Here is a 22,235-nt window from a genome sequence, read left to right as displayed (position 1 = left end):
TGATGGGCTGAACGAGGCTCGCTCAGCATCAGAATGAAGTTTTGGTGGGAAGTTCAGCTGAGGGTCACGGGCCCATCACACTCCTGTCTGCACGCTCACAGTGGTGGGAAGGGATGTGATCCCCACGGAGGGGCCCTGGAAGGGGAGCGGGGTGTAGTGCCGGGAGAACTCAGTCCCCAGCCCACCCCGAATCGGTGCATCTGTCCCCTTTCCCAGCTGACAGCTGGCCCTATCACTCCGGGAGAGGAAATGCAGAATCCAGGTCACAGACCAGCCTGCAGAGTCCTCTTAAGAGGCCGCTCTCCTTGGCCAGGTGGTGAGCCTGGGATTAAACCGAGAGCAGAGGTTAAAGCACAGTCAGTGTGGGTGCTGACTGCACTGTTGTTCCCGTTCTGTTCCCGAAAGGATGAGGTGGGTGACCAGCACAGCTCGTTTCTCAATCCTGTCCCCTCTCCCCCTGCCCTTCAAAGACCAAGGCCTTTCCACAGCAGAGTAAAGCAGAATAAGCAATACAGTCCCATGCCAGGCAAGGCACCTGAAGCCACCTACTGTGTCAGTCCAACCAGAGCGCACCGAGGGCTTGGCACACTGTATTTTATGTCAACCCCTCTTTCGGTGAATGCGCCTGCAACTCCCAACTCAAAGATAACAAAGGAAGTTAACAAGGCTCCATCCAACCTCACCTCCTGAGTACCCATGTCATGATAACCCTCACTTGACACCACTGATGAATTTCAGGCTGGAGATGGATCTGGCACACGGCAACCATTTTCTGAAACCAAAGCATTTCCTGCTCTGCTGGAGAGTCTGTCCTCTCTGGTGATACAAATGTGCACACAGACTGCGGGAATGTTCTGTCCTGAGCCCATGGCTCCCACAAACAAACAAACAAAACAAACCCACACAACTGAGCTGGAAGGTCTGGGTGTTATTTATTGATAATAGTTTACACACATTTGTCTTCCCATGGTCATTTCCTTCAAGGCATAGGCACAGAGCCCTCTAGAAGGGCAGTCTCTGAACCAGGGAGCCAGAACACTGGATGCACACGTCTTTGGCAGGCCCGTACAGCTCTGGCCGGATGCAATCCTTCAAGCTGGAAATCCGCCGGGTATTTGAGACACGAAGGTGGGAGGCAGAGAGGAAGGCCACAGGACTCTCATCTCGGGCCAGGCCTGCTCTCTCTATTCAAATCCATTCCAGGACTCTGGGGCGGGGGGAGAGCAAATCAAATCAGGCCCACCCACCTTCACGGAGGCAGATTCTTCAATCCGTGCCATTTGTACACACCTGCTTCTGCTGGTCCCTCAGTTAAAGAGCATCAGCTTTATGTTAAGAGATGGATCACTTCCTCTGACCCACCCCAGCACCTCTCTTCAGCTGGGTCTGTGCAGAAACCATTGGAGAAACCCGAGGCCTGTGTTCACCATTCATCTGCGTGTGCCATCTTCCTCAAATCCTGAATGAAGGGTTGGTTGGAGGCTACAAGTTTACTCAGGCCTCCCACTGACTCCCAGCTCATTACACACAAGGCCCGGCCTTTCTTCTGCCAATTGTCAGTGCCTGGGCAGGAGTGCCAGCCAGCCCCAAAGACAGGAGCCAAGCTGTCTGTGTAGGCACTTAGCAATTTTGGGTAGGAAGGTAAATTAAAAAAAAGGGGGATGGAAATGAGAAGAATCAAAGAGCTTCATCTGATTGAGTAAATAAGAGATCTGAAGTGATTTTACTTTTATTTCCTTCACTTTAAGCCAATCATGAAGTTTCACAGTGATTTCTGGGGCAGGAGAAGGAAGGTGGTGCTGAGCAACTTTGGGGCTGTGGTCCAGCTGGCCCAGGAGGTGTGGGCCTCACTGGGGCAGCTGGAGGAGCACCGACTGCCCGGCGGGCAGGTAGGTGATGTTCCGTGAGCGCGACAGCTGGTACGCGATGTCTTCCGCGGCCTCCAGCTTGCGCAGCTCGATCAGGCCGTCGCCTGCAGTGGCGAGCGAGTTGGCAATTAACTCCGCCGCCTTGGAGTCGCCCTCTGCGGAGATGATGGCTGCCTTCTTCTGCTGCTCAGCCTGCAAGGGTGGAGGCAGAGACCAAGATGACACTCTGGGGCGTGGATGGCGGGTTACAGCCTCAACAGCCCTGTGTTAGGCACCCTCTCTGGGTCCTGAAATGAGCTCTGGGATTTCACCGCTCCCTTCAAAAGGGCTCAACAAACACTGTTCACTCAATCCTCCTTGCCCCCATCATGCCCACTGCTCACTACTATAGAGACACATTTCTGTTGGCTGTATAGACAGCTGTCTTATTTCAAAGTCCTCAATAACATTAACAGCAACTGAGGCCAGACACCTACTCTGAGCCTGGAGGATCCCAGGCCAAGGAAAGCAAGAGAGAAAGGAAGGTAGACTCAACCTTCATCTTTCCCTCCAGGCCCAAGTCAAAGTGACTTTCATCAAAACCAGTGCCGCCAAGTAGGAGCAGCAGGCACAGGATGCTCCTTGGACTGTGGGCTGAAGGGGTTCCCAACCAGGAACTTGGGCAGACAGTACAAGACCTCCTGGCTCTCCCAGCTCGTATCAACAGGAAGACGTCTATCTACAATGCATGACCTGCAGAAGGGTGGGAGGAGAGCGCGGTGCAGGGCCTCCCTGAGGTTAACACACAGCTGCTCAACTGAGGCTCTGGGGCTGTTCACTCAACAAATGTTTACGGATACCTAGTATCTACCTTAGGCATGGTTTTGATATGTTCTAGATGCTGGAGAGAGGAAGAAAAAAGAAAAAACAACTCCACCCGCTTGGAGTCTATAATCTCTAAAGTTAAACGTCTACCCATATATCTTTCTTTGTTTGATTCTAAGGACTAAGGCATCTTGATTAGGAATAAAAATCCAAGTGTGTTAATGGTGGGGAGAAGGAGATACATGAAATAAATACACCTTCGCAAAGACTGAAAGACCAGGCCCTGTGCAAATCCACTGCACGCCAGCACACTGACACATCTGGATGGATTTAGTGCTTGAAAACAATCCAGCGACAATAGTGTATCTGGTGCAACGTTTGATCCTTTAGGCTGTCAGCTTTCACTGTGTGACCAAGGCTAAAAACAACTTCTCAGTGAAGCTGAAAATATTCCAGAAGAAACATTTTTATTTGTGGGAGAGTTTTGATCTTAGGGACGTGGAAAAGAAATTACTCTTCAATGATTTAGGAACATAACCTCACATATCTCTGACTAGACCCTCAAGACTCTGGAACCAATTGCAGGAGTACAGTCTTTTCAATCCCCTTCCGATGATCCCGGAAGAAGAGATGACAGATGATGAATTTCCAGGCCACCCAGCAAACGGGGCGGCTGAGCACAGGAGAAAGGGGAGAGAGGCTCCTGCCATCTGGTTGAGCACTCACCTTTTCCACCACAAATCTGGCCCTCTCTGCTTCCTGCTGAGCCACCTGTTTGGCTTCCACCGCTTCTGTGAACTCCTTCCCAAAGGTCAGATGCGTCTAAGGGGAGAGAGTGAGAGCAAGATGAGGCATTGTAATTGCTTTGACAGGGCTGCTGCAGAGCCCCCATGGTGGCTGGAGGAAGAGGCCAGGAATGGCTCTAACAGCTGGAGATAACATGAGGCCAGAACACCCTTCCACCTCCACATCCGTGTCCAAACTGAGTTCACAGCCCAGAATCCTCAGCTGCCCCAAGTGCTCCTGTTCATCACTGTCCTCAGGTAGGAAACAGCCATGGGGACCAGAAGGTGTGTGCTCAAGTGACCACCTCCCCAGGGGAGGAGAACGGTGGCTTCCAGGACCCCCAGCACTGACAAGTACTCTTCCAAGGCCCTTTGATGCCTGCTCAAAGCCCCCAGAGAGACCAGATGGAAAACTGAGCCCCTGAGAGTGAGAACCACACAGCTGGTTCTCAGGGATTCAAGAGTGTGAGCTCTCCGCTTATAGATTAACCAGTCCACTGCTTTCTCACAGCATCTCCATCACAAAACAGGAAGAAGAGGAGTGAGACTTCCAAATCATGATTTTGCAAATCACAGTATTCCTTATGAGCAAGTCCTTCTGGTAAAGGGTTTAAAAGAAAGAGAAAGCAGGTAAAGATTATTGCTTAGGGTGAAGGTTTAAAATTCTGATTATGCATAGGTCTTCCCTAGTAACATAAGTGACCAAGTGCAAATAATGGGAACAGAGCTCAGCACTCCTAAAGCCGAATTTATTTATCTAACTTTTTATTAAACGGGAAGAATAAAGGGGAGAAGAGTATGAGTTTTGCTATCAAATTCTACTTGTTTCATTCCACCCCCACACTCCCAATCTCTGCTTTAAAAAAAAATAAGCAGCTCAAACCCTCTTCTGGAGAGTAAATTGCAGTCCATTGTCTTTTCAGGACTTTCAACACTCCTAACTCTTATACTGCAGCTGTTCTACCTTGCTTGCTCCATTACTGGACTCCTGTTCAAAGTTTGGGGAAGAAAATATGATCCTGAGCACTGCAAATGAAGTGCGCAATTAAGGAATAAAATTTCTTTCCAGAAGGGCCAGCTGAAGGCAGCAAACTCCCCATGAAACCTAATTTTCTCCTCACACCTCTTAGACACCATTTCTTGTGGTCAACCTGCATTTCCCCAGAATGGACTATGTGGTTAAAATTTAGCAAAATGCCAAGGTTCTCCTTAGGTTTTTACTTACTATGTTCTCATGGCCAAGGTGTTTAGATTAACACTAAGCGGGAGGGCCTGAGAAACTGCCCCGGTCTCAGGGCCAAGTGGCTGCAGCTGGCGTCTTGCCAGTAGAGGGAACCCAAATGCCTCCATGGAGGCAGTGCCCTGGGGTGAGCCATGGGTGTGCACAGGGTGCTGTTTAAACAGCTGCACAGATGCCAAGTGGGAAACGGTGCCTTTCCCCAGCGACGCGCAGAACGGAACAGGAAACGCTCTACCTCACTACCCGAGCAAATCACTCCAAATGATTTTTCCCAGAGAATCAGAAACACGACCCCTTTCCCTCACCCTCCCTGATCTGAAATGCTATCCTGCCTGTATTGCTTTCTGTCTGCACTGCGGCATTCAATGTCGTATAAATACACAGACCACACAGTCTCAAGAGGGTAACTCATGCCTCAGAGATGCCCCCATACCAGGCTTTGGGGGACAGAACCATTCATTTACACTCTATCACCTTTCACAGGGAGTTCTCAGAGATCACGTCACTGTACTTCAAACCCTAAGTGTTAGGAAAGTCCCAGGGGTCAGGCTGGGAGGTCCGTGCCTGGGAGAAAAGACTATGCCAGCTGCTCCCCAGTCTCTAACAGATAGTTTCTGCGCCAAACGAAGTAAACGTGACAATACTTCTGGGAGCCACGAGGAACACTCAGCCTGGGGAAGGGAAAAAACCTAGTGGCTAGGGACCACCTGGGCAGGACCGAAAATCAAATAGAAACGCCTGTGGCACAGGGCTGGGAAAAGAATCCTCATCTGAAAATAAACCCAAGGAGACTGTCTCACAGCACTAAGAAGGTTCATTGTTTTCCAGTCTTCATCAAGGAAAGTGCAAGGTAGGACCTCACAGTATCTACCCAGAAACGGAGCCAGGCACCCCCACCCCCACCCCTCAGGCTCCCCAAGACCCTTACCAAGGATACGTCATCCAGGATGAGCCCAAAGGTCGCTGCTCGCTCTGTGAGGTCATCGCTCACCTGTCTGGAGACCAGCTCTCTCTGGGTGATCAGTTCTCCAGCATCAAAGCGAGCCTGGTTCCAAGGGAAGGCAGAGGAGCCAGTCATGATTGCGAAGAAGCAGAATCCCAACCAGTCATCACCAAGCTCTTCCTGACACCGAGTGTGCTCTTAGGGGCAGGGCCCGAGGACAAGGCCCTGCTCACTCACCACCACGGACTTGAGGATCTCTGTAGTGATGGATGGCAGCACGCGCTCGTCGTAGTCCTCGCCGATGCTGGTGAAGATGCGAGGAAGCTGACTAGCAACCGGCCGGAAGAGGATGCGCAGTGTGATGTTGACATTCTGTAAATCTGAGGGCAGGGCACAGATGCTGGAGTTAAAAATACAGATCACATGGCCTCCTATGACCTCCCCTATGCCAAATGTACTACAGTTTATAAGTAAAGTGGCTGATTAACAAACCCTTCAAGGTGAGGTGCACAGGTTCATGGTTTCTTTGGTAGAGAACCCAGCAGAGCACCAGCGCTAATAACTTCTCAAAGGATTCTGGTGATGACAGCTTTTCTGTGTCCTGAATGCCCTCTGACATGAGCAAATTCAGATTATAGGTCTAGTAGGTGCCATGGAATCTCTGGAATAACGAATATTTTAAGCAAAGAGATAAGCCAATGCCAAGAATTCTAGGATAAGGCCTCTCCAAGGCCAGGTCAATGTGGCTCAAGGCACGAGTATGCCTCAGAGAGATGACTGTGAGCCCAGTGGACTAAGAGTCCAGGGCCTGGCTGTGCCTTAACTCTAATGTTTACTTATTACACAGCCTTAGGCTCTCTCAGCTTATTTCCTCATCTGTAAGAACAGGGATGATATCATCTGCCTTCTGGGCACGTTGGGGGAAACTGAAGGAGGAGACAGATATAAAGGCATTCTGTCAAATATGCAACAGAGGTGAGGGGTTATCAGACTCATTGAGAGGCCGCTTCTCATTACTGGTCAAAGGACCCAGGAAATTACAACTTCCCCTGACAATCCAGTTGTGCTTGGGGCTGAGGCACTGCTTGCAGTCATCAACAATATGGATCAAGTGCCCACGAGATGAGTTCTGAACCAGGCACCAGAGCGGGAAATGGTTACACACGCGCTCGTTAAGGCCTTTAAGTTAAATTATTTAAATTATATGTAGAGTACATCATGAGAAATGCTGGACTGGAAGAAGCACAAGCTGGAATCAAGATTGCTGGGAGAAATATCAATAACCTCAGATATGCAGATGACACCACCTTTATGGCAGAAAGTGAAGAGGAACTAAAAAGCCTCTTGAGGAAAGTGAAAGAGGAGAGTGAAAAAGTTGGCTTAAAGCTCAACATTCAGAAAACGAAGAACATGGCATCTGGTCCCATCACTTCATGGGAAAAGATGGGGAAACAGTGGAAACAGTGTCAGACTTTCTTTTTTGGGCTCCAAAATCACTACAGATGGTGACTGCAGCCATGAAATTAAAAGACGGTTACTCCTTAGAAGGAAAGTTATGACCAACCTAGATAGCATATTGAAAAACAGAGACATTACTTTGCCAACAAAGGTCCGTCTAGTCAAGGCTATGGCTTTTCCAGTAGTCATGTATGGATGTGAGAGTTGGACTGTGAAGAAAGCTGAGCGTTGAAGAATTGATGCTTTTGAACTGTGGTGTTGGAGAAGACTCTTGAGAGTCCTTTGGACTGCAAGGAGATCCAACCAGTCCGTTCTAAAGGAGATCAGCCCTGGGATTTCTTTGGAAGGAATGATGCTAAAGCTGAAACTCCAGTACTTTGGCCACGTCATGCTAAGAGTTGACTCATTGGAAAAGACCCTGATGCTGGGAGGAATTGGGGGCAGGAGGCAAAGGGGACGACAGAGGATGAGATGGCTGGATGGCATCACCGACTCAATGGACATGAGTTTGAGTGAACTCCGGGAGATGGTGATGGACAGGGAGGCCTGGCGTGCTGCAATTCATGGGGTCGCAAAGAGTCGGACACGACTGAGCGACTGAACTGAAGACGTTTCTTAATGAACCCCACCCCACTGTTGATTTCCTCTGATGTAGTAGGCAGGCCAGACCCTTTATAGGAGGCTCGGCCTCTCCCTCATTGGAGAAACAGGACAGTTTAGACAATACCGTGTCCCCTCCCCTGTCCAACTCACTTCTCACTCTCAAGCACCAGCACAGAGGCCCGTTCCGCACAGCTCCCCTCTGCTCCCCTACATGCTGCATTCACCACACCCCACTCCTAACGCCTGTCCACGTCTGTCTCCCTTGCCAGACTGAGCTCCTAAAGGCTCCCGCTTTACTCATCGCTGAACTACCCCTCCCTCTCACCCAGCACAAAGCCTGACACTACTACAGAAAGCAAACATTCTCCGAGGACCAGCAATATCCACACGATCCTCTCCTCCCGCACAGAAAGGTCACAGCCGAGCCAGCGTCTGCCGCTCCATTTACTGCCGTGCACCTCTGTGTGTACGATGGGGAGGGAAGAACCGTGACAGCAATTCATTTCGGGTTCCAACCAGGGAGTCGGTGGCATGTCAGACACCAGGTTGCTCTCAGGGATGTGGGCCTTGGCCCAGGAGGTAACAGTGTGAGAGCAGCACTGCTGGAAACACAGGCCTGGAAGCAAGGGCAAGCCAGCTGTGAAGGCAACACAACGGGTGGATCAGTGTACAGTCACCTGGGGAACAAGAACTGGTGGGGAGGGTCAACCGAGAGAGAGCAAAGGCACGTTCAGATTTCTTTAAAACTGGATCGCAAAAAAAAAAAAAAACAAAAAAACTGGATCGCTATGCGACTACTGAAATATATCCGTTCATTTCTCTAAATTCATACAGTTGTGTGTGTATCTTGAATATATAGGCACACCTCATTTATTTGTGCTTCGCATACACCGTATTTCCTACAAATGGAAGGTCCGGGGCAACAGTTTATCAAGCAAGTTTATTACCACCATTTTTCTAACAGCACCTGCTCACTTCATGTCTGTATCACATTTTAAAAAATACTTATTTGGCTGATTTGGGTCTTAGTCGTGGCACACGGGATCTTCTGCTGCCATACGGGGACTCTCTAGTTGTGGCTCACGTGCAGCCTTTGTTGTGGGATCTAGTTCACTGACTGGGGATCGAACCGGTATCCCTTGCATTTCAAGGCAGATTCTTAACTACCAAGAAAGTCTCTCTGAGTCACATTTTGGTAACTTACAATATTCCAAACTTTCCAATATTATTACATTCATTATGGTGATCTGTGATGTTACTACTATAATTCACTGAAGGCTCAGATGATGGTTAGCATTTTTTAGCCATAAAGTATTTTTTAATCATGGTATGTACACTGTTTCTTTAGAGATAGAGCTGTTGCACCTGTAATAGGATACAGTATGGGATAAACATAACTTCTATATGCACTGGGAAACAAAAATATTTGTGTGACTCGCTTTATTACAATATTTGCTTTGTTGCAGGGGTCTGGAACTGAACTCATAATATCTCTTAGGCATGCTTGTATATTTCTTTTTCTGTAGCCACATAAAACTCTTCAGGAAAAATATTTAGGGAAGTTCAACCCATTCTGGATCCCACAGCTGAGACCCACAGATGAGACTCACCTTTGCTACCAGTGATTACTGGCACATTACGTGGTCGAGAGCGGCAGTCAAAGATAATTGGTTTCTGTACCCAAGGGATGAGGAAGTGAGTCCCTTCTCCTACGACAATGTCCTGCACTCCCCGGAACCGGTCAAAGATGACAGCTCTGTGCCCAGCATCCACTGGGAATGAAGGATAACAATGGGTCAGAAAAATCCCCTCACCCTTTAACCGAAAGGATTGCGTCTGAAAGACCCCTGGTGTTTTCTGTTCATATAGTAGGTCTCTTGCTCTGTCTTCCCACACTTCAGGACTCCAGAGGCTTCTTAACAGCTACAAAACAAAGCAATCACTTTCTGTCCCATGTCCTCCCAAGGACTTCGGTAACAGGATCTATTCTCAGCATTCTTCCTCCTTGAAACAACTGGCTGCTGATTATTAACCACTCCACCCATGAACTCCCACCAACACGTTCCTAGGAACCAGCTCCCAAAACTTCCTTCTAAAACTCACAGTCCATCCTGGTTCCCATTTAACCCAGAGTTTCCAGAAGCAGCACCCTTCCTACGGCAATCCTAAAATTTGGAAGTCCTCATTTTTTCCTTTCCAACAGCTTGGTTTCTCTAAACTCTGAAGGGGATATAGAGCTGTCTTGCTAATTTCAGAGAGCAATTAATGATGGTGATTACAGCCTAGCCATGCAGGGTGGCCAGAAAGATCAGAGTATAAAGCTGGGCCACAGAAGCAGAGCAGGCTTTTCTGATCAGCTGCTTTCTGTCTCTGCCTTTTTGGACTTTATAGTTGGTCCAGTATCTTCACTCTGAAAGTAATCCTCCTGCTGTCAGAGGCTCGCATGAGATGGGTCAATCTACTGCTGCTTTCCAACAGTGAAAAGTTAAGAGAATATCAAAGCAGGAGGGGTCTTAGACATAAACTAGTTCAATCCTGCTGCTTGACCAACGAGAAAGCTGAGTCCTATGAAGGGGAAGGTGACTTGCCTGAAGTCACACAGGAAAGTGGAAGAAAATCTAGCTGTTTTGTTTTTTAATTTTTGGCCATAGCACTCCATCTGCAAGACCTTAATTCGCCAACCAGGGACCAAACCTGAGCCCCTGCAGTGGAAGGACAGAGTCTTAACCACTGGATTGCCAGGGAAGTCTCCAAAAGACAGCTTCAAGCCTGGTTACGCTGATAAAAGCTGGGCAATGCATCTCAAAGATATTTTCTCGGGAACAACTCAACTAGAGCAGAGCAAAAGTTTCTGCTCAGATCAAGGTCACCAAAGGTCTAAAGCCCTTGCTGAGTTACTCCCCACACAGGCAGAAGAGAACACACTCTCCATTTCAACTGGCCAGCAAAATCCTGACATACTGATGCAGCATCACTTTAACAGGAGAAGGTGGCAACACCCAACTAGGTTGGGAGGCTCTTTGTAAAGAAAGGCTCTGAGAGAACCTAAGGCTCCAAGGACAGAGGTTCTGATGACAAGGCCATCACATGGTGCAGGATGGCAGCAGGTGAGCCTTCTTGGTCAAATATATTCACAGCAAGTGGTTGCCAACAGGAGTGTCACATGGGCTAGGCAGACCAATGAAAATCCTCTGGCAAAGGTCAGTGACCCACCACCCCTCAGTGCCTCACCATTATACAAGGCAGAGTTCACCACGCCTCCTGCAACGGCTAAGGCAAGACCAAACTTGCCAATGGACTCAAACACTTTGGCAGCCATGTCTCCTTTGGCTGGACTCACTCACACCTAAGGGGGTAAAAACAAAACAAAACAAACAAAACAACTCAATCCCCAATCCTCAGAGGAAGCCCTCTCTGAGGCATCACCTGCATTTCTCAAGCTAGCTATTTATTTCCCCAGTCCTGAGAGCTCTAAACCTTCAACTGAAAAACATTTCATAAATAACACTCTGCAGCTTGTAAAAGTGTATAATCAATTCCTCTGATCTTCTTTTTCCACAGCTTGCTTCTTTTTCTACTACTTAAGAAATGGCGTCTGGGGGTATTGGTTCAAAATGGGAAGGAGGCATGGGCTGGATTACCCATAGAAAACTTAGCACCATACCAAAACAGCCTCTCATCTCCTGGACCTGCAGGCCCCAGAAGAGAGGCTGTGAGGTTGGTCTTGTGCCATTTTGATTCAGAAAAGAACATGATTCCAAGAACAAAACAACAGTAGCAGCTAACCTTTACAACAGGGAGTCTTCTAACGGCAACTGGTGTATTTAATCTTCACATCAACCCCTATGAAGTAGAGGACTACACAGATGAGGAAACTGAAGCACAAAGAGAGGTTAAGTTACAAGAGAAGCCTAAGATCAGGCAGCTATGAAGGAGGCAACCAGGATTAGAACCTGGAGGTCTAATTCTAGAAGACACAGCTTAACTCCTCACCAGCGTTTCTCAACATCAGGTATTAAGAATGAATGACCTGTTATTACGGAAGCAGGCCCTGGATGACGTTCTGGGGCCAACAAATCACGAGAAATAACAGGGCCAAAAAGGTACTAAACAGCTGCATCGCGAGCAACAGCCCTGGAACAGGTTGGGGTGGAGGCAGAAGCGGGGCGGGCGGGAGCGCAGCTGACCTCTCTACAATCTGCTCTTGCACTTAAACTTTGTCTTTCCTCGCCCCATCGTCGTCGGCCACTTCAGCCTCTCCTCCTCTTTCTCAGGCCTCAACTTCTGAGTATCTTCATCTCTATCCGTGCACTTAACTATTCTATTCCCGTGATCAGGACGCCTAGTCCTGACCCCTCGGCCTTTCCATTCCTAATAGCTTCTGGATTATTCCTCACCCTGCCCCCATACACACCTACCTCACTCTACGCAACTCCAGGCTCCTCCCAGGCTCACCCCCTTCCCCTCCGACACGAGGCGGACCCAGGCACACACTCCGCCCGCCCAAACTTGAGGAGAATGAGAACGCAGAGGGGGGACTGCAGGGACTCCAGAACGCGGACCACAGCCGCTCCCCAGCTTTCTTACCTGCTTCCACTCTGACCTCCACATGAATTCCCCAGCCACAGACAGCGCGTGCGCCGGACAGCTCCTTCACGTCCCCGCCTACTTCCAAGATCTGCGCTTCGGATTGGTGAGGACGAGCGCTATGCATTCTGGGAAGGGTGGCTTGCTGCCTTACTGTTGTTCCCAGGCTCTTCGCAGATGAACTACAATTCCCAAAAAGCCATGCAGGGGCTGACCCGCGCTGAAAAACCTTTAGTCTTTGGTAGTACTGAAGGCCCAGAGGTTGCCGCAAAGCATTTGGGGGGCTGTAGTTTCTTGGGGGATAAATGCACGTGTCTGTTGTGAACTGAAGCTGGAGGCCCTCAGAAAGAGTAGCTGGGCCTGCTGGCTGGCGGACGAGACGGGCAAGGGCAAGTTTATGGCTGATGAAAGAGGGCGGGTGTGCACGTGGGATAAAGTTGTGAAGTAACTGGTGGACTGAGAGACAGAGGAGATATCTTCTTTCCAAATCCCTGTCTAGAAGCGACCTGAGTTGTGGGACATTGATTGCCCGAGTCAGAGAGAACCTTAGAAACCATATGGACTAGAAAATGAGGTCTAGAGAGAGGAAGGGAGTCATTCAGGGTCATGCAACAATTTAAAAGAGGGATTGGGCTTAAAGTCTGGGTTTGGGGGACACATTTTTTAAAAAGTCTTATTTGGAGAATTTGCAAAGATAGTACAAAGAAGATGTGTAATCTTTACTCAAATTCACCTACCGCTAACAATTTGCTCCATTTACTTTTTTGATCTAAAGCAATAAAATAGCCAGTTATTTTATCAGCAAATTGGGTTTACTTGAGAACAGCAAAGATTTGCAATTCTGGATGAGCAATCTATGGCAACCCACAGGCAAGTCTGCAGAACAAGGAAGAGAACTTTCTTTTTTTAGTGGAGAAGCGTGACTTGGAAGGGACTGTCATAAACAAGAGTTAGAGGGAACTGGGAATTTAAAAGTGTGGCTTTTCGTTGTCTCAATTGTGACAGTCTCTTTCTTATTGGCTGGGCTGTTTCTGAGCAAGGAGAAAATTTTCCTTCCTTCTGCTGGAAACTAGTAACCTTCCTATTGGAGATGCAAAGCTGTCTCTTCCTGTTGAGTCTCTACCTGTTGGTAGGTTGTGAGAGTTCCCCTTTCTGTTCTGCTGACTCAATTTAAAATGAGGTTTCTGCTTATTAATTTTCACATTTTATCATTTGTTCCCTCCTTCTCTCCCTGCCTCCTTTCTTCTCTCTTTGTATTTTCAATGAATAAGGATATCCTCTTACATAACTTGAATAAATTTAATCTACCTTCTGCATTCCATTTTTTTCATTGACCCAATAATGAACTTTATAGCAGTCTTCTCCTCTCACCCTCCAATATAGGAGGCAGTCAAGATTAGGTACTATATTTATTTTTCATGTCTCTTTAGTCTTCTTCACTTGTCCTCAGGCTTCCTTGCCTTTTGTTATATTAAAATAGAAAAAAAGAATGTCCTGGTATTGGGTTTCTCTGATGTTTCCTCATAATTAGATTTGTTTTGCATTCTTAACTGAGGTAGCTAAGTGGTGTATGGACACTTCATTGTAATGAAACCAAGCCCATTTCTGGATTCTAGTATGATGGAATTCTTTCAACTTCTTTTTCCTGCATTCCTCTCCTCTCTGTCTCTCTTCTTTGTCCCCGCTTGGCACCAGTGGGGTAACAAAGGGCCAGAGATATGCATGGCAGCACTCTTCAGGTAGTATGTATTTACCCTAAGTGCCCATAGGCTTTTCCTCTGCCTACCAGAATGCAAACTCTATGAGAGCTGAATATGTAGTCTTCATTGTTCTGTTCCCAGAAAGTACAACAGTTCTTGGCACACATTGGGCACTCAATAAGTATTTATTGAATGAATGAATAATGAAGAGCATTGAAGTGGCTGGTTAGGCAGACTGTGGCCAGGAAACGCAAGGCAGGATGCTCCAGAATCCTGCAAGAATAGCCCTAGTATTGTTTGCTTCTATTCTCATCTCATTAGCAGGAATGCTGAAAATATGAAAAATACAACAATATTTGTATGTTTTATAACTTTCAAGTCTGTGTATCTACAACATCCCACATGAGCATCATTACAACCCCTTATGTTCTACAGATAAAGAAGTCAAAAGTTCAGAGGTTAAATCACTTGTTTGGGGTCATTCATCTAGTCAGAGCCAGACTGGACCTGATCACACGTCTTCTAGGTCTAAGCCTTGTTTCCACTTCCCCTCTGTGTCCTGGGAAGCAAAGGCAACAGGAAAGCTCATGTGACATGAGGGCACTGTGTGGACCTGGGCTAGTTGTAGGTGGATAGATGGGAAGGATAAAGGATAATCATACTGAGGGGGTTATCTGGGAAGAATTTATTTGGGCTGAGGCAAAAATTAAGAAAGAGCAGCATTGGGGCAGTGTGGAGGTTCCTTAAAAAGCTGGAAATAGAACCGCCATACAACCCAGCAATCCCATTGCTGGGCATACACACCAAGGAAACCAGAATTGAAACAGACACATGTACACCACTTTTTATCGCAGCACTGTTTACAGTAGCCAGGACATGGAAGCAGCCTAGATGTCCATCAGCAGATGAGTGGATAAGAAAGCTGTGGTACATATGCAAAATGCAATATTACTCAGCTATTAAAAAGAATGCATTTGAATCAGTTCTAATGAAGTGGATGAAACTGGAGCCTATTATACAGAGTGAAGTAAGTCAGAAAGAAAAACACCAATACAGTATATTAACACATATATATGGAATTTAGAAAGATGGTAACAATGACCCTATTTGTGAGACAGCAAAAGAGACACATATATAAAGAACAGACTTTTCTACTCTGTGGGAGAAGGCGAGGGTGGGATGATTTGAGAGAATAGCATTGAAACATGTATATTACCATATGTGAAATAGATGACCAGTCCAAGTTTGATGCATGAAACAGGGCACTCAAAGCCAGAGCACTGGGACAACTGGGATGGGGAGGGAGGTGGGAGGAAGGCTTAGGATGGGGGACACATGTACATCCATGGCTGATTCATGTCAATGTATGGCAAAAAAAACCCCACTACAATGTTGTAGAGTAATTAGCCTCTAAATAAAGTAAATAAATTAATATTTTAAAAAATTGGGAAAGAGCAGCTTTGGGGCACCAGCTTCAGGGGTGGATCAAATTTATTGCTACATAAGGCATTTCCCCTTCAGCTCTTCTTCCAGCCAGGTGTGCACGTTGGTGTTAAGAAGAAATACATCTTGAACGCTGACTGTGAACCACTTGCTTCATAAATACACAGTCTTATTTCAATTCAGTTCAGTTCAGTTGCTCAGTCATGTCCAACTTTTTGCCACCCCATGGACTATAGCACACCAGGCCTCCCTTCAGTTCAGTTCAGTTCAGTTGCTCAGTCGTGTCCGACTCTTTGCAACCCCATGAATTGCAGTACGCCAGGCCTCCCTGTCCATCACCAACTCCCAGAGTTCACCCAAACTCATGCCCATCGAGTCAGTGATGCCATCCAGCCATCTCATCCTCTGTCGTCCCCTTCTCTCCTGCCCCCAAACCCTCCCAGCATCAGAGTTTTTTCCAATGAGTCAACGCTTCGCAGGAGGTGGCCAAAGTATTGGAGTTTCAACTTTAGCATCAGTCCTTCCAATGAACACCCAGGACTGATTTCCTTTAGGATGGACTTGTTGGATCTCCTTGCAATCCAAGGGACTCTCAAGAGTCTTTTCCAACACCACAGTTCAAAAGCATCAATTCTTCAGTGCTCAGCTTTCTTCACAGTCCAACTTTCACATCCATACATAACCACTGGAAAAACCATAGCCTTGACTAGACGGACCTTTGTTGGCAAAGTAATGTCTCTGCTTTTGAATATGCTATCTAGGTTGGTCATAACTGTCCTTCCAAGGAGTAAGCGCCTTTTAATTTCATGGCTGCAGTCACCATCTGCAGTGATTTTGGAGCCCCCCAAAATAAAGTCTGACACTGTTTCCACTGTTTCCCCATCTATTTGCCATGAAGTGATGGGACCAGATGCCATGATCTTAGTTTTCTGAATGTTGAGGCCTCCCTGCCCATCATCAACTCCTGGTGTTTACTCAAACTCATGTCCATTGAATGGGTGGTGCCTTCCAACCATCTCATCCTCTGTCGTCCCCTTCTTCTCCCGCCTTCAATCTTTCCCAGCATCAGGGTCTTTTCAAATGAACTGGTTCTTTGCATCAGGTGGTCAAAGTATTGGAGTTTCAGTGTCAGCATCAGTCCTTCCAATGAATATTCAGACTGATTTCCTTTAGGATGGACTGGTTAGATCTCCTTGCAGTCCAAGGGACTCTCAAGAGTCTTCTCCAACACCAGAGTTCAAAAGCATCAATTCTTTGGCACTCAGCTTTCTTTATAGTCCAACTCTCACATCCGTACATGACTACTGAAAAAACCATAGTTTTGACTAGACAAATGTTTGTTGGCAAAGTAATGTCTCTGCCTTTTAATATGCTGTCTGCTGCTGCTGCTGCTAAGTTGCTTCAGTCGTGTCCGACTCTGCGTGACCCCATAGACGGCAGCCCACCAGGCTCCCCCGTCCCTGGGATTCTCCAGGCAAGAACACTGGAGTGGGTTGCCATTTCCTTCTCCAATGCATGAAAGTGAAAAGTGAAAGTGAAGTTGCTCAGTCGTGTCTGACTCTTCGCGACCCCATGGACTGCAGCCTACCAGGCTCCTCCATCCATGGGATTTTCTAGGCAAGAGTACTGGAGTGGGGTGCCATTGCCTTCTCTGAATATGCTGTCTAGGTTGGTTATAACTTTTCTTCCAAGGAACAAGCTTCTTTTAATTTCATGGCTTCAGTCATCATCTGCAGTGATTTTGGAGCCCAAATAATAAAAATTTGTCACTGTTTCCACTGTTTCCCCATCTATTTGCCATGAAGTGATGGGACCAGATGCCATGATCTTAGTTTTCTGAATGTTGACTTTTAAGCCAACATTTTCACTCTTCTCTTTCACTTTCATCAAGAAGCTTTTTAGTTCTTCTTCACTGTCTGCCATAAGGGTGATGTCATCTGCATATCTGAGGTTATTGATATTTCTCCCGGCAATCTTGATTCCAGATTGTGCTTCTTCCAGCCCACCGTTTCTCATGATGTACTCTGTATATAAGTTAAATAAGCAGGGTGACAATATACAGCCTTGACGTAGTCCTTTCCCTATTTGGAACCAGTCTGTTGTTTCACATCCAGTTCTAACTGTTCCTTCCTGACCTGCATACAGTTTTCTCAAGAGGAGGTCAGGTGCTCTGGTATTCCCATCTCTTTCAGAATTTTCCACAGTTTTTTGTGATCCACACAGTCAAAGGCTTTGGCATAATCAATGAAACAGAAGTAGATGTTTTCTGGAACTCTCTTGATCCAGTGGATTTTGGCAATTTGATTTGTGGTTCCTCTGCCTTTTCTAAATCCAGCTTGAACATCTGGAAGCTCATGGTTCACGTACTGTTGAAGCCTGGCTTGTAGAATTTTGAGTATTTGCTAGTGTGTGAGATGAGTACAATTGTGTGATAGTTTGAGCATTCTTTGGCATTACCTTTCTTTGGGATTGGAATGAAAACTGACCTTTTCCAGTCCTGTGGCCACTGCTGAATTTTCCAAATTTGCTGGCATATTGAGTGCAGCACTTTTACAGCATCATCTTTTAGGATTTGAAATAGCTTAACTGGAGTTTCATCACCTCCACTAGCTTTGTTTGTAGTGATGTTTCCTAAGGCCCACAACTTCATATTTCAGGATATCCGGCTCTAGGTGAGTGATCATATCATCGTGATTATCTGGGTCATGAAAATCTTTTTTGTATAGTTCTGTGTATTCTTGCCACCTTTTCTTAATATCTTCTGTTTCTGTTAGGTCCATACCATTTCTGTCCTTCATTGTGCCCATCTTTGCATGAAATGCTCCCTTGGTATCTCTAATTTTCTTGAAGAGATCTCTAGTCTTTCCTACTCTATCATTTTCCTCTATTTCTTTGCATTGATCACTGAGGAAGGCTATTCTTTGGAACTCTGCATTCAAATGGGTATATCTTTCCTTTTCTCCTTTGCCTTTCGCTTCTCTTCTTTTCACAGCTATTTGTAAAGCCTCCTCAGACAACCATTTTGCCTTTTTGCATTTCTTTTTCTTGGGGATGGTCTTGATCACTGCCTCCTGTACAATATCACAAACCTCCATCCATAGTTCTTCAGGCACTCTGTCTATTGGATCTAATCCCTTGAATCTATTTCTCACTTCCACCGTTTAATCGTAAGGGATTTGATTTAGGTTATACCTGAATGGTCTAGTGGTTTTCCCCACTTCTTCAATTTAAGTCTGTATTTGGGAATAAGGAGTTCATGATCTGAGCCACAGTCAGCTCTTGGTCTTATTTTTGCTGACTGTATACAGCTTCTCCATCTTTGGCTGCAAAGAATATAATCAATCTGATTTCGGTATTGACCATTTGGTGATGTCCATGTGTAGAATCTTCTCTTGTGTTGTTGGAAGAGGGTGTTTGCTATGACCAGTGCGTTCTCTTGGCAAAACTCTATTAGCCTTTGCCTTGCTTCATTCTGTACTCCAAGGCCAAATTTGCCTATTACTCCAGGTATTTATTGACTTTCTACTTTTGCATTCCATACCCTATAATGAAAAGGATATCTCTTTTGGGTGTTAGTTCTAGAGGGTCTTGTAGGTCTTCATAGAACTGTTCGACTTCAGCTTCTTCAGTATTACTGGTCGGGGCATAGACTTGGATTACTGTGATATTGAATGGTTTGCCTTGGAAATGAACAGAGATCATTCTGTTGTTTTTGAGATTGCTGAAAGAGATGGGAATACCAGACCACCTGACCTGCCTCTTGAGAAATCTATATGCAGGTCAGGAAGCAACAGTTACAACTGGACATGGAACAACAGACTGGTTCCAAATAGGAAAAGGAGTACATCAAGGCTGTCTATTGTCACCCTGCTTATTTAACTTCTATGCAGAGTACATCATGAGAAACACTGGGCTGGAAGAAGCACAAGCTGGAATCAAGATTGCTGGGAGGAATATCAATAACCTCAGATATTCAGATGACACCACCGTTATGGCAGAAAGCGAAGAAGAACTAAAAAGCTTCTTGATGAAATTGAAAGAGGAGAGTGAAAAAGCTGGCTTAAATCTCTACATTCAGAAAACTAAGATCATGGCATCTGGTCCCATCACTTCATGGCAAATAGATGGGGAAACAGTGAAAACAGTGTCAGACTTTACTTTTTTGGGCTCCAAAATCACTGCAGATGGTGACTGCAGCCATGAAATTAAAAGACGCTTACTCCTTGGAAGGAAAGTTATGAAAAAAAAAAAAAAAGAAAGTTATGACCAACCTAGATAGTATATTGAAAAGCAGAGACATTACTTTGCCAACAAAGATCCGTCTAGTCAAGGCTATGGTTTTTCCAGTGGTCTTGTATGGATGTGAGAGTTGGACTGTGAAGAAAGCTGAGCGCCAAAGAATTGATGCTTTTGAACTGTGGTGTTGGAGAAGACTCTTGAGAATCCCTTGGACTGCAAGGAGATCCAACAAGTCCATCCTAAAGGAGATCTGTCCTGGGTGTTCATTGGAAGGACTGATGCTAAAGCTGAAACTCCAGTACTTTGGCCACCTCATGTGAAGAGTTGACTCATTGGAAAAGACCCTGATGCTTGGAGAGTTTGGGGGCAGGAGAGAAGGGGACGACAGAGTATGAGATGGCTGGATGGCATCACCGACTCAATGGACATGAGTTTGGGTGAACTCCGGGAGTTGGTGATGGACAGGGAGGCCTGGCGTGCTGCAGTTCATGGGGCGCAAAGAGTCGGACACGACTGAGCAACTGAACTGAACTGAACTGCATTTCAGACTCTTTTGTTGACCATGATGGCTACTCCATTTCTTCTAAGGGATTTTTGCCCACAGTAGTAGATATAATGGTCATCTGAATGAAATTCACCCATTCCAGACCATTTTAGTTAGCTGATTCCTAAGATGTTGATGTTCGCTTTTGCCGTTTCCTGTTTGACCACTTCCAATTTGCCTTGATTCAAGGACATAACATTCTAGGTTCCTATGCAGTATTGCTCTTTATAGCATCAGACTTTACTTCCATCAGCAGTCAAATCCACAACTGGGTGTTTTTGCTTTGGCTCCATCTCTTCATTCTTTCTGGAGTTATTTCTCCACTGATCTCCAGTAGCATATTGGGCACCTACTGACCTGGAAAGTTCATCTTTCAGTGTCCTATCTTTTTGCCTTTTCATACTGTTCATGGGGTTCTCAAGGCAAGAATACTGAAGTGGTTTGCCATCCCCTTTGCCAGTGGACCATGTTTTGTCAGAACTCTCCACCATGACCCGTCCATTTTGGATGGCCCTACATGGCCTGGCTCATAGTTTCATTGAGTTAGACAAGGCTGAAGAAATGGAGATTCAGATAAGCCAGGTAACTTGGTTACAGTCACATGGCTGGCAAGTGGCAGATATGTCTTAAGCCATAGCCTGTGCTATTCCAAGCTGTGGAACTGTGCAATCTGTAATTAATATCTAAACAGAGTTTGATTCTACTTCCAGGATCAGTGCCATAATGGGAAGGATGGTAACTAAAGCAAGTAATTATAGAAAAACAACTCTTTCTTTATTCATTTGACACATGTTTATTGGGGGCTCTTGTATCATACTAGACACTGGAGATAAGTGATGAAGAAGACGGAGAAGGCCCCTGTCCTCATGGAATTTACATTATGGGATGAAGGGAGAGTGGTGTATTCAGGCAAAAGAGAAGTACACAAAGGAATAAATGATACGGAATTTTGACTAGTTTCATGAAGGAAATAGACAATAAGACAATGATGAATCAGTAAGGAAGTACTGCAAGTAACGGAAGAGTGGACTCAGTTGACTTAAACAGTAAAGAAATATATCAACTAGCAAGTCCCAGGGAGAGCTGGTCTGGTGTTGGTTAATTTAGTGGCTTACCAAGCCCTCAGTGACTCAGAATGTTTCCATCTTTCAGCTTTGCCATCTTCAGGTGTTGACTTTCATCCTCCTGCTTGTCCCCACAAGGACACGAGATGACTGTAGAAGGTTCAAGTTTAATGTTCTCACACAACAACAACCAAAGGCCAGAAGGCAGGAAAAGGGCATGTCATGTTTTTGGTCCCTTCAGATGAGTGAGGTAAAGTTTCTCAGAAGCACGCAAACAGACTTCCACCCATGTGCTATTGGGCAGAATTGTGTCATCTGCCCCTTTACACAACAGTCACTGGCAAAGGACAGCATTACAGTGTTGGAATTTGATGAGCCAAAAGTCAGCCCCTGGGACTGGGGAGGGCTGGCCTCTCTTCAACAACATGACAGCCTAATGTGCTAAGAAATCAAGATGAGGCTGCTTATTAGCAAGGAACAGGATGCAAGGGAGAATGGATGTTGGAATTGCAACCAACTGTGTCTGATACAGTGCGTCCGTTTTGAGTGAGCTAGTCAAGGAGGGCTCCATGAGGAAATAACATTTACAGCAAGAAGTAAAGAAGTTAGATGTGAAAGGTTGGGTGGGATGGGAAGAGAGAATAACATTGACATGTCCAGCCCAAGGAAAGGCATGGCAGAGAGATTTGGCTGGTAAGGAGAAAAGGAGCCATGTTTAGATTCAGTTTATTACTTATACAGACACCAAAAGGAAGAGTAGCCAAAGATGCTAACTCCTAATGACCTTTGAGTGGAGAAAGCAATGGCACCCCACTCCAGTACTCTTGCCTGGAAAATCCCATGGATGGAGGAGCCTGTTAGGCTGCAGTCCATGGGGTCGCTAAGAGTCGGACACGACTGAGCGACTTCCCTTTCACTTTTCACTTTCATGCATTGGAGAAGGAAATGGCAACCCAC

At 46.2% G+C, this 22,235-nt stretch overlaps 1 protein-coding gene across 2 annotated transcripts; it reads right to left on the bottom strand.

Moving 5' to 3' along the window:
- Positions 1–1,713: 1,713 nt before the first annotated feature.
- On the bottom strand, positions 1,714–12,382 carry PHB1 (prohibitin 1). 2 transcript variants are annotated; one of them, XM_019981952.2, is made up of 8 exons: positions 12,289–12,355; positions 11,488–11,576; positions 10,933–11,047; positions 9,312–9,473; positions 5,878–6,020; positions 5,626–5,742; positions 3,399–3,494; positions 1,714–2,060 (listed from the first exon to the last, which is right to left on the bottom strand). In XM_019981952.2, the coding sequence occupies exons 3-8, from the start codon at positions 11,018–11,020 to the stop codon at positions 1,848–1,850; spliced, it is 819 nt and encodes a 272-aa protein (XP_019837511.2). In that variant the 5' UTR covers positions 11,021–11,047; positions 11,488–11,576; positions 12,289–12,355; the 3' UTR covers positions 1,714–1,847. The 2 variants fall into 2 exon arrangements, with proteins under 2 accessions (XP_019837511.2, XP_019837510.2); XM_019981951.2 differs by lacking the exon at positions 11,488–11,576 and having other exon boundaries at positions 12,289–12,382.
- Positions 12,383–22,235: the final 9,853 nt, after the last annotated feature.

This window comes from Bos indicus, chromosome 19 (genome assembly GCF_029378745.1).
Source record: "Bos indicus isolate NIAB-ARS_2022 breed Sahiwal x Tharparkar chromosome 19, NIAB-ARS_B.indTharparkar_mat_pri_1.0, whole genome shotgun sequence".
Lineage (NCBI taxonomy): Eukaryota > Metazoa > Chordata > Mammalia > Artiodactyla > Bovidae > Bos > Bos indicus.
The sequence above is the reverse complement of the archived record's forward strand: the minus strand, read 5'-3'. Positions and strand labels throughout refer to the sequence as shown.

Excerpts from the sequence above, each read along its gene's own strand:
- PHB1 (XM_019981951.2), bottom strand. The coding sequence starts at position 11,020 with ATGGCTGCCAAAGTGTTTGAGTCCATTGGCAAGTTTGGTCTTGCCTTA. Across the intron at positions 3,495-5,625 it reads TCCTGGATGACGTATCCTTG|ACGCATCTGACCTTTGGGAA; the intron begins GTAAGGGTCTTG and ends CTCTCCCCTTAG. Across the intron at positions 2,061-3,398 it reads CCAGATTTGTGGTGGAAAAG|GCTGAGCAGCAGAAGAAGGC; the intron begins GTGAGTGCTCAA and ends CCACCCTTGCAG.